The sequence below is a fragment of the Mustela nigripes genome, chromosome 3, assembly GCF_022355385.1.
Source record: "Mustela nigripes isolate SB6536 chromosome 3, MUSNIG.SB6536, whole genome shotgun sequence".
NCBI classification, from domain to species: Eukaryota; Metazoa; Chordata; class Mammalia; order Carnivora; family Mustelidae; genus Mustela; species Mustela nigripes.
The window spans coordinates 73530094-73542282 of NC_081559.1; the positions used below are offsets into that span (position 1 = coordinate 73530094).

General features: G+C 37.8%; 1 protein-coding gene across 5 annotated transcripts in view; it reads right to left on the reverse strand.

Moving 5' to 3' along the window:
- CCDC141 (coiled-coil domain containing 141) overlaps nucleotides 1-12189 on the reverse strand; it is a 224240-nt gene that overhangs the window by 108668 nt on the left and 103383 nt on the right. For all 5 annotated transcript variants that reach the window (XM_059394250.1, XM_059394247.1, XM_059394251.1 and 2 more), the window contains one exon: nucleotides 10286-10402. In XM_059394250.1, the coding sequence (XP_059250233.1) occupies nucleotides 10286-10402 (117 nt within the window). The remainder of the gene's footprint in view (nucleotides 1-10285; nucleotides 10403-12189) is intronic.

Consider the following 12189-nt stretch of genomic DNA (forward strand, 5'->3'; position numbering starts at 1 on the left):
ATATATGGGTTGGAAATTTTTTTTAAAGTCTAGAAATCACCAAGATAAAAGTGACGTTGTCATCATGGGATTAGATAAGACCACATGAAGAATTCAGGAAACAAGAGAAGAGCCACAGATTAAGCAGGATAAGCAAAGGGGGACTGGAGGAAGAAATGGCATTGAGCAAGATTTAGAAGAAACCATTCCAGAGATGGAAGAACTAGAGAAAACAGTGTCTCAGAATCAAGTGCATAGAGAGAGTCCATTCCTTAGTTACTTGAGAAAGAGCAGTTTCTCATAATGCAAGTAAAGGATTAGTGGAGGAGCAGAGAAGGCAGGAGGCAGAAAATGAAGTAGTTGCATTAGTATCCTGGGGCTGGTATAACAAGGTACCACAAACGGGGTGGCCTGAACAAAAGAAATGTACTTTCACACTTTTGAAATCTGGGAGTCAGAAGTCAAGGTGTAGGCAGAATTGGTTCATCCTGAAGGCTGTGAGGGAAGCACCTGCTCCCAGTCCCTCTCCTGGCTTTGTCAATGGCCATTTCCTGCCACCACCACCACCACCCTCCATGTGTCTTCACAATATCTTTCCTCTGTGTGCGTCTGCCTCTGAGTTCAAATGCCCCTTTTAAAAAGCCACCTAGAACTAGCGTCTACCCGCATGGCCTCATCTTCACTGTTTATACCTTGTTTCCAAAAGAGTTCACATTCTGAGATTCGGGATGTTACGCCTTCAACACAGAAAATGTTAGGAAGGACAATTCAAGCCATGACAATAGCCAAGGAAAAGGTGGAATAACGTCTTCAGGGTTGAGCCACAATGTTTTTGTTTTCAATTTTGTGAGACTAAAATGTAACTGAGAGAGGGTTGTTAGGGCCAATTTAATGTTAAAACCTGTTTAACTATTAGGGCCTGCTTAACCAGAGCAACTCCATATTGCCTAGGTAGCCATATTGTTTTTTACACCCACGGACTTCATTCCGGGAATAAATGCCCCAGTAGTTCCTGGTATAGTTCCAGGTATCGATTCCGGAGTAAACGCCTTAACAATAGAAGCCACCATACCTTGGGTCTGCGGTTATGCCCTATAAAACCAGCCTGTGAGATCAGGACGGGGTCGCTCTCTTCGGAGGCGGCCCTGGCCAGTCAGTCTGACTTCTAATGCTTGGCACAGAATAAAGCTCTACATAACTTTCACTCTGTCTCAGTCTCATTCCTTTGATAACGGACCCCAACAAGGTGAGAAGGGGTAACTGAAAAATGAAGAGAGATTCAAATGGAAGAGATGGGAAAGGTGGGACCTGGAATGGTGGATGGAGGCTGAGATTTGAAAACGAGAAGAGTTGGAGAAAAGGTGGGAAGGAGACAAGGCAAGGAAGAAAAGAGTCAAGCAATTTCACCTTTCATGGCCCCATGACTCCGATGTTAAGTAAAGCCTGGCTGGGAGTTTTAAAAGAGGATAAAATTTTTAGACTGGTGATTATGGGGGATGGAGCAGGGGATTAAGAGATGATAAATAAAGAAATTCGTGAGGCTAACTGATAATAGATCATTTCCTTTTAAAATAGATCTAATCAGAAAAATTATGCAAGTGCTTCATCTTTTTTCTGAAGTAGAAATAGAGGAAACGGGTGATTGAGTTACTCACAACTCAACTGCTGCAGAGTACGAGGAGGGAAGCCAGGAAAAGGCAAAAGGAAAGGGGTTGCCGGAAGAGCAGGGTCAGTAATGCTTTGGAACCAAAGCAGTCACAGGACTGAGACGATGAAGTAAAGGGCTTTGGAGTGATGACCATCATGGAGATCATCTATGGCCACAGTACTGAAAGTCTCCGAGAGAATGCTGAAGTAGCACAGAAAAGTTGTAGAGATTAAAGGCGTAAGAATGTTGAGCCCTAAGAAGTCCATGTTTTGTTTGTATTTAAGGGCTGATAAAAAAACAAAGAGAGGAAGAGAGGAAGAGGAGGAGGTTAGATGGAAGGGAGGAGGAGGGAAGGGGCAAAAGGGGAAGAGAGGGAGGGAGAGGGCTGGGGGTGGAAGAAATGGACAAAGAATTATTGTAAAAGTCATAAGTAAAAAAGAGAGAGGAAGCTTCCTCTCAGCGGCTAAACTTAACGAGCTGGTGAAGATTCTGTAAACAAAATGGCAGCCGGTAGTTTTAAATCTAGTGATCATGGAATACAATGTTCTTCATTTGCTTCCTTAACTCATCCCCTTCTTAGATGGGCATAAACATTTCTGAGGGACTTTCTAAATCAAATTTCCCCTGGAAATGAAAGCATATGGTTCACTAAGCTTTAAATTAACCCACAAGTTAAGGCTACAGTAAGTTTACCAATGTGAAGATCCCATCACATTGAGCATTTTCCCAATGCTTGCAGGCAAATGCAATATTATTTATACTGATTTTGCCTGTTAGTAATGAAATTGTTTCTAATTTATGTTCTGTGAAAAGTGACATCTGCTTTTAATTGGGAAGTTCATTAAAAAATCAGACAAGTAAAACAAATTATTCACTAAAATGAAGACAGAGGAATTGAAATGCACTAATGCAGGTGCCTTTACTGTTTGGGGACTCACTTAATTTCTGCCTTGAGACATTTCAGATCCAGACCTCACTTTATTTTTTAAATTGCATAAAAGAAACAAACTCTGCTTCATTTTATGTATTTTCATTATAATCATCAGAGATGCTATATGCTGATTTACTGAAGCAATATGCTTTATAGTGGTTTTACCATTTTCTCCCATACCTTTAGTGAAAGAATTTGGGGGTGTAATGAAAGTTCGGATTGCAGTGTAGTCAGCTTCTTTATATACGTTAATATTTGCCACAATGGGAAGAAAAATGATGTATAAAATATTTACATGGTGTAATGACATGCAATCATTAAAAAACAGGTTTAAAATATGCATTTAAATGAAGAAATGTGAGATGCCTGGGTGGCTCAGCCGGTTAAGCATTTGCCTTCAGCTCAGGTCATGATCCCAGGGTCCTGGGATTGAGTCTCACATCAAGGTCCCTGCTCAATGGGAAACTTGCTTCTCCCTCTACCTGCTCTGCATGCTGCTCCACCTCATTGTACTTTCTTTCTGACGAATAAATAAATAAAATCTTTAAAAAAATAAATAAAAATAAATAGAGAAATGCTTATGATATCATGCTAATTGGAAAACTCACACTGCAAAACAATACATACACAATTATATATATATATTATATGCATATGTATATAATATATATAATTATACATATACATATATGTATAATTGTATATAAAAACACACGTAGAGTATATTATACACACATACATAGTTTGGGGATACTCAATTTTATATATGCTTTAAATTTCCTTCCCATTTCCATACACATCCACACAGTACAGGTGATTTTAACTTTCTTTACTTTTATGTATTTTCTCATTTTTCCAAAATAAAAATGTACTATGTAATCAGAAAAATAAAACAATAAAGATATTTTTATTTAAAAATTCTTTTTAAAAATTTTATTTATCTATTTGAGAGAGAGAGCATGCATGTGTGAGAGTACAAGCAGGGAGAGGGGGCAGAGCCAGATTCTGTGCCAGTGTGACTAAGGCGGAGCTCAGTTTGGTGGGAGAGGTGGAACACAGCGCTCAGGAACAATCCTGCCACCCTAAGATCATGACCTGACCTGAAACCAAGAGGATAAAGTTCATCTGACTGAGCCACCCGGGTGCGACCTTAAACATATTTAAAGAGTTACTTCTTGTAGTGGTTCTATTAATGAGAATTATGCATTTATCATATTCAAATAAGCATGCAAGAGATTCTGCTTTACTTCCTTATCTTATAGTTAAAATAGTTATAAATATTTTGTATATGTAAACTTGACTTTTCCTCTAAATAAAGTTTATGTGGGACCTAAGCAGTGGTATTTTTTTAAGATCTCCAAATAATATTATTTAAAGGAACCTGAGGCCAAGATCACAAATCCAATTTATTAAATCATTCAGCAACAACTGCAAAATATTTTCAATGACTTGGAAAATCGGATTATATGATGTATCATGGAAGATGGTTTTAATCTTGAAGCTGAGGAATGTGAATTCTACTATATTAAAACACTGAAGATGATGTTTCTGTACACGTCAGAATACCAAAGATTATTGTTAATCAAGGACTTTATAAACAATATATAGTCATTTGGGAAATTAAGGAGAATATGGACATACATGAAATAGATGGTGAAAACCTCTAAGTTAGTGTCAGTTCAAATCTTATGGGGAAATTTGTTAAAATGCAGACTCTGACACAGTAAGTTTGGTGGTTAGAGTCTGGGGTTCTGTATTTCTAAAACTTCCAGATGCCACTGCTGCTGTCTGGGGACCACACATTGAAAAACACAGCTGTAAGTCTCTTTTAAGCCTTTAACGTGGCAGTTAAAGGTTAACAGTTAACATAGCACTTTACCTAAAGTTTCATCAAAATTGCAATAACTTTCTAAGTGACTTTTCTGTCTTCGATATCACTCTCTCTCATTCTGACTTTTCACAGTTTCCAAGGTAATTTACAAAAATGCAAATCAGCTTAAGCCATTACTACACTTGGATGGTACCTCATTGCCTGTCATGCCTCTAACCCAAATGCTTACGGGAGCCAGGCATATAATGTAAATAAAGTGAAGCAAAGGTGGGAGGGAGGTAGTAAGGAGGAATGGTAGGGACTGTGGGAAACTGTAGTGCATGTGTCTTTTTAAAGGGAAATAGCTATTATGGGGCGCCAGACAAGTGTTGCTATGTCTGTATGGAAAGGTGAGGCTGATATTGCCGGATCTCCCAGTTTTTTTAGAAGGAGAAGAAATCGGGGTTGCTTTTTTGATTAAAAAACATCACCGTTCTAAAACAAAACAAAACAAAACAAAACAAAATCATCATTCTAAAAATGACAATAAATTTCCTTTAAAGATTGATTGATTGATGGATGGATTGATTGATTTTATAGAGAAAATGAGTTCAGGGAGGAACAAAAAGAAAGAGAAACTTTAGCAGACTCTTCCCTAAGCTCAGGGTCCACATGAGGCTCCATCTCATCACCCTGAGATCATGACTTGAGCCCAAACCAAGAATTGACACTTAACACACTGCACCACCCAGGGGCTCTCACAAAAAAAATTAAAGAAAAAAAAAAAAATCCTGATGCCCCAGACTACCTGGAATCTCTGGGCACAAGATCCAGACTTCAGTATTTTTTCAAAGCTCCCGGGTGATGCTAGTGCACACCAACTACAAAGGGTCTGAAAGTGAACCAAGGTTTGAAGCAATATTAGAGAGAGAATTAAAGGTCCACACAGTGGTATGAAAATTACTTCAAACCAAAAACATCTGAACCAGCAGCAGCCACAGAAATATTACCTAAACTTAAACAAAGTCTCCTGAAAATACAACTACCATTGGCCCTCTTCTCAGGGAATTTCCTAATTGAAAGAAGACTGACCCCCACCAGCATAAAGTACAAATTCAGCTGCCATTAACTCTTCACACTGGGAAGAAGACAGACTGCCCATTTCATTAGCATCAAAAAGCCCAATAGAACCTTGCATACTCATTGATACCCTAAACCCCCAAACCTTTTTTGTTAAATTTATATATATAATCATCAGCTTCTGACTATTCCACAAATTTCCCATTACTGGGACCTCCCATGCATGTATGAAAATAAACCTTGTCTTTACTCCTGTTGATCTGTTTGTTATCCATCAATTTGCAGGCACTGAATCACTGGACACAAATTGGAAGAGGAAAAGTTCCAATTGTACTTCCAGTACAAGTTCATTCCTGAAAGCAGTTTTTATATGAACATTATTTCTGATGTGTGGAAGAAGGAATGATTACACCTTCTCAAAATAGATAATAAGGAAGTGTTTGTTTATATATTATTTTAATACATCCTAAAACTAACTTTGAGGGGCACTTGGGTGGCTCAGTGGGTTAAAGCCTCTGCCTTTGGCTCAGGTCATGGTCTCAGGGTCCTGGGACAGAGCCCTGCATCTAGCTCTCTGCTCAGCAGGGAGCCTGCTTCCCTCTCTCTCTCTGCTTGCCTCTCTGGCTACTTGTGATTTCTGTCAAATAAATAAATAAAATAAAATAAAAATAAAACCAATTTTGAGCTTCAAAGTTTGAATTCAAGCCTTGGGGAATCAAATTAATACATGATAAAATCTAAAGGCATTTAAGGTTTTAAGCAAAGGATGGTTTATAATCATCCATATCTGCTATTTCTTTATCTGCTACAGATGTAAAAGGAAAATATTTTTCATATTTAGTAAAGAAAATATAATGATTTAACATAATTTATTCCTAGTCAAAGGTTGTAACAAAAATTCTTTTAGTTCATTTTTTCAACACATTCTGAAAAAGGCATTATGTTTATTAAAAGATAAAAAGTTTTCTAGGGGCGCCTGGGTGGTTCAGTGGGTTAAGCCTCTGCCTTCAGCTCAGGTCATGATCCCAGGGTCCTGGGACAGAGCCCTGCATCTGGCTCTCTGCTCAGCAGGGAGCTTGCTTCCCCCACCCCTCTCTGCCGCATGTGATCGCTCTCTCTCTCTGTCAAATAAATAAATAAAATCTTTTTTTTAAAAAGTTTTCCATATTTCTTATTTGAGTAAATTCCAGTAAGAAATAATAGAGGCATTTTCAAAATGTATTTTAAAAATCTTACTGCTTAAAAAATGAGACAATACAGAACAGCTCCCTGCTGTTCAGTTTAGCTGGGGGGGGGGGAGCAGAAACACCTACTTGCCAGTGTTACCAGATTATTTATATGTGTTTCACTAATGAATCGCCAGCTTGAGGCCTTATTCATGTGTAAAATCTCCTTTGAAAGACATACTCCCTCTTCCTCTCCTCATACTCACACCCAAACAAAACTCCAGAATGTAATATGCTATTTCCTATTTAAGGTCATATAAAAGTTGAATCTGTCTGTAAGAACAAGGGACAAGATGGTTGAAAAAGCACGGATGAAAAGTATTTGAACATTTACCCCATCCATGGAAAAAGAAAAGCAGCATTTTTTTTTTTTTAAGATTTTATTTATCCGACAGAGAGAGATCACAAGTAGGCAGAGAGGCAGGCAGAGAGAGAGAGGAGGAAGCAGGCTCCCCGCTGAGCACAGAGCCCAATGCGGGCGGGACTCGATCGGAGACCCTGAGATCATGACCTGAGCGGCCCAACCCACTGAGCCACCCAGGTGCCCCGAAAAGCAGCATTTTTGAACAACCATTAAAATGTGGGTGTTTTCGTAGTATTTTTAAATTGAATTTTCATGCCTTCTCCTTATAGGCGAGGAAGGTAAGGCTCAGAAAAGTCAAATGTTCCCAAATTTACATAGTAAGTGACAATAGGGATTTGAGCCAGTTCTTTTCCCCCAATGTGGATGTAACCTATTATAACATTATTATTTATTTTTAGAAAACTTGCTCATCTAGGTGGGAAGAGGTTAGTAAAGATAGCTAAGGAAAGCATTTAACCAGCAACGTCTGGTAGGTCCTTCCAAAAATCCTAATACTGTAAATAGGACTGGTTTTGTGGGCAAAGCACCCATGTCTTCACACAAGGCCCTGAATTTAGAAGATGTGAGTGCTTGGTTTAATGCTCTGCTGTGGCTGTATTGAAATTTCAATAATTTATTAAGAAAATCCTCCATATTTTCATTTTACACTGGATCCTACATATTAGGTAGCTGTTCCTTCCTTTAAAAGCCAACAAAGTGAGAATAAATTTTATAGATACGAGAACTTTTCTTGAGGAACCACAGTGGTTGGCTCTCAGTGTCAGGGGCATATGGCTTGGAATAGAATAATGGCAGATACCATGAAAGGAGATATGCCAGGGGAGAGCTTTCTGGGTGTGACGCTTTCTTTCCCTTCCTGTTTAGTTAGTGCTTGTGAATGTACCTTTTTCGGGACAGAAGATAGTAGCTGCAGTCCAGTAGCATCCAGAGGGAAAAAACAACATCAGGCAATCACAAGAATCTACCAGATAGATAGCTAATGTATGAGAGGTAATCAAACTGACCTGTTTCTTAGTGAGCCCTCTCCAACTCTCACTAAGCGAATGGGATAGAACATACCCCAGGGAAATGGGTCTTGGAACAAAGTGGGATTGAAAATCCAATCAGTGGGAGATCCTCCAAGGAATCCCCTCCTTTATATGTATCTGGGGTAGAAGGTAAAACCACAAATGGCTGAGCCCTAATTATAACAATAGAAGCTCTGCACTCAGGGGCACACAGCCTCCCACCAGAAGAGGACAAGCTGGAGTACCAGCTGTCATACCTCCCATGCCTTACCAGTCAAAATTTCTGATATCCCAAGGGAATACTAGCTCAGAGGAAAATAACATCAGATGAACATAAGCAACACACTGAAATGCATGAGTCAGAGGAAGTAGAATTAAGGCACTGGATAGCTCAAACAGCTAATGTGTGAATAAAGTACACCTTAAGATACAAGGTGAACATTAGATAAATGAAGCAGGTAAAAACAATTATGAAGCAGAATCAGTGTGAGGTACTGGGCATGAAAAATGGGGAACCACTGAAGTGAAGAAACTTGGCAAGAGAGCTGAATAACAGAAAAAGTGTGACAAGAGAGTCAGTGAGCTAGAAGGTCAAGTATTTCAGGAGGAATAAAGAAATAGGACCCAGTTAAAATTATGAAGGATAGAAGTAGAACATTAATATCTATACAACAGAACTTTCCAAAGTCCTATTAGAACTGAGGTTAGATGTCAACATATAATTTCTCCAGACTATGAGATTTTCCTCAGGGCTATGAGAAACCATGCCCAGCTACAGGTAATATAACCCCAAATATAACTAAATTATGCAAGCAAACCATTTTTGTTTGTTTTAAAGAAGGCAACAATCCTGTGCAATTCAGGTCATCTCTTATGCTTAGCATGTAGGGATTTTGATAGAATTTTCACTGATAAAACAAGTTTGACACCCACAGAATAAACTGCTGTTTAACCTTAATGAAAAAAATTAATCTCCTAAACAGATAAACTAAATGTTAAAAAATTTTAAAGAACTTTAAAAAACCATCAGTCATAGCAATCTTCTGTAATTGCATCTTTAACCAATCTGGCAAATATTCATACCAAACAGATAAAATGCCCGCGTATACTGCAGTGCTCAGAGAGAGACCATAAACAAACAAACAAAAGCATCATGATTCCTATGATATTTCTGTCCAGATAAATGCAGTTTACTGCTTCCCCTGCCTGCCTGTACCCCAGCCCCTGCCATATCCCATCCTCCCAAATATGTAAATATTTATTTGTCTTCCTTATTTCAACTTGCATCTAGTCATGCTGGTCCATTGTTTTCCAGAGCTTCAAGACTTGGCTGTACCTGCAACTATCAACCACTCAAGATACTAATAATAGAAACTTCTCTTAAGTCTTGATACTGATTAGTTTTCACTGTTCCTATTCAATCTAATACAAATGGACTTTTGATTCCTTAGAGATCAAAATGGAGCACTTGTAAAGAACTTTGGTATAGACCCCACATATACAAATAAGTCAATTGCCAAATAAGAAGACACAGTGGGAGAGGAGCATCTCCACACAGCCCCTCTGCTCAGCTTGCTTTCAGTAGTTCATGATTCCATTCTGCACATTCCGCATACCTACAAGTGGTTGACTGGCTGGTAGCCATAACTTTTTTGCAAAATGAAGAAATGTGAAGCAAGTTAAGGAAATAGGGAAATGTAAATGGGAACAGCAAGAAAACTATACCTGGAAATCATAAAATTAATAGCACAATGAGACCTCAGTGTAGAAAAAAAATTTTTTTTTAGAAAGCTGGTAGAATATAGATTTACAAGCTTTGGGTCTGGAGTTAGATAAGACCTGAATCAAATTCCAACTCTGCCTTTAACAAGATGCATTACATTGGTCAAGTATTTTGCATCTCCAAGCCTCTGTGTTTTGTTTTGATCTATAAAATAATGCATGCCCCTTAGGGGTTTTGTGCTAATTTAGATAATGCATCTCTTATATTTAATATGGTATTTAACAGATAATAACTACTCAAAAGAAGATAGTTATTATTATTGTAGAGGCTGTTTTGTTCCTTATTACTCTAGAAGCCCAGTCAGTAGGTAGTCGTATTAGCTAATACTATGAGAATCTTTTCTTTGTAAATAGTGAATTATTCAGAGAGGGTTTTAGTACTTCTCTACATTACCTACAGAAACATATTTTTTAAAAAAGACTCTGCATTTTAAAATTATTTTTAATGTGTCTCTTACCTTTGCTTGTATTATCAGTTCCTCATGTTTACAGATTAGCTCCTCATTGTCTGAAAGTGATGAACCTAGACTTTGTTCCTGTAAATCTCTTAAGGTTTTCTGAAACCAACACGTAACCTAGGTAAGAAGCAACAAAGAGAGATCAAATTTCAAGTGATTAGAATAAGTAAATCAAAATTCAAAAATATTTCCTTAAGTTTTTCAAAACTTAAGCTATTTCAGCTTCTTTCTACATAAGCTCATCTCACATATTAAATTAATATGACAGGTTTGTTTTTTCTTCATTTCAATCTACATAAGAGAGAAAAATAAAGTAATCCCCCAAAGCATGAAAATGATTTATCAGTTCAGTAGATTACATGGAATGAAGGAAATAATTCAAAATCTCCTAACAATGAAGAACAAGAATAGATTCCCACAGTCTATAAATCATGCATTCTTTTAGAATATAAATCTTCCCTGGATAAGAATATGAATCTGAGTACAGTTACATAAACATACATGAAGATATTAGACAGCATATGTAGAATTATATTTCCATTATAAAAAGACAATACAAAAATATTTCAGCAACGCAATTGCTATAATTGTTGAAAATTTGTAATCAGAAAGTAAATGGAGAAGTTATTAAAATTCTACTGATATTATAAATAGCTAAGGGCATGACTCACATTCATTTGATTTACAATACATGATTTACTCAGTGTTGAAACAACAAATAACAAAGGCCTTGAAAGAAGCTGTGCATTTTTAAATGGTAACGTAAGTGGACATGAAGCCCCTGGGTACAGATTCTTTATTTCAGTTAAATCAAAGAGAGTTTTACTTGCAAATCCTACACAGTGTTATCTCCATGATCACATCACAGGTACTGATCCTTAAGAGCCCACAACATACTAGACAGTTTGCTACTACTTGCTTTTTGGGCATCATCTCTATTTCTCTCAACAATTCTCTAACAAGTATGATATCATCATTGCAGAGATGAGGAGAGGTGAAGCAGCTTATCCAGGGCCATATAGTAAGTGGCAGAGCCAGGTTTGTCTCCAAACCTACATTATTCCAAAATACATGCTCTTTTCACTGTGCCGTGCGGCCATCTTAGGTAACCCAAAGTCTTTCAGCCCTGGCCTTCAGGAGGAACTACTTCAAGACTGAAGAATGAATCCTGGCATCCCATTCAAAATGGTGTGTGGTGCCCAAACAAATGTACTGTTTTTTTTTTTGTTTGTTTGTTTGTTTGTTTTTAATTTTTAATTTTTAATTTTTTATAAACATATATTTTTATCCCCAGGGGTACAGGTCTGTGAATCACCAGGTTTACACACTTCACAGCACTCACCAAAGCACATACCCTCCCCAATGTCCATAATACCACCCCCTTCTCCCAAACCCCCTCCCCCCAGCAACCCTCAGTTTGTTTTGTAAGATTAAGAGTCACTTATGGTTTGTCTCCCTCCCAATTTCCAGCCCAGGTTGTCTTGCCTCCAACCACCTTGGGATTTCTCTGAACTCTTATAACATAGAGAAATGTGCAAAGCAGGTGGTCAAAGAGAAAGCTAGTTAGTCCTGAAGCTCCACATAGTAAATGTACACCTCCCTTCTCACCACACACACACACTACACAAAAGTCAAGTTAGGGGTTACGTAGAATAGAACATTCCATTATCATTACAGGGCTGATATCACCAAGCTGATTATGAGATCAAATGGTTATACCAACACTTAGCATTTTTCAGCATGGAATAAGCAGTACAATTTGGGGTAAGAGGTTCCTCTAACTTTCTGCTAACTGGAGATCTTTGCTAACCAGCATTTTCACCTACCGTCAGTGCAATTAAAAAATAATGGTAACTCTGTAGCAGTTTTCATATGAAGTATACTTCATTTTTTTTTTTTAGAAT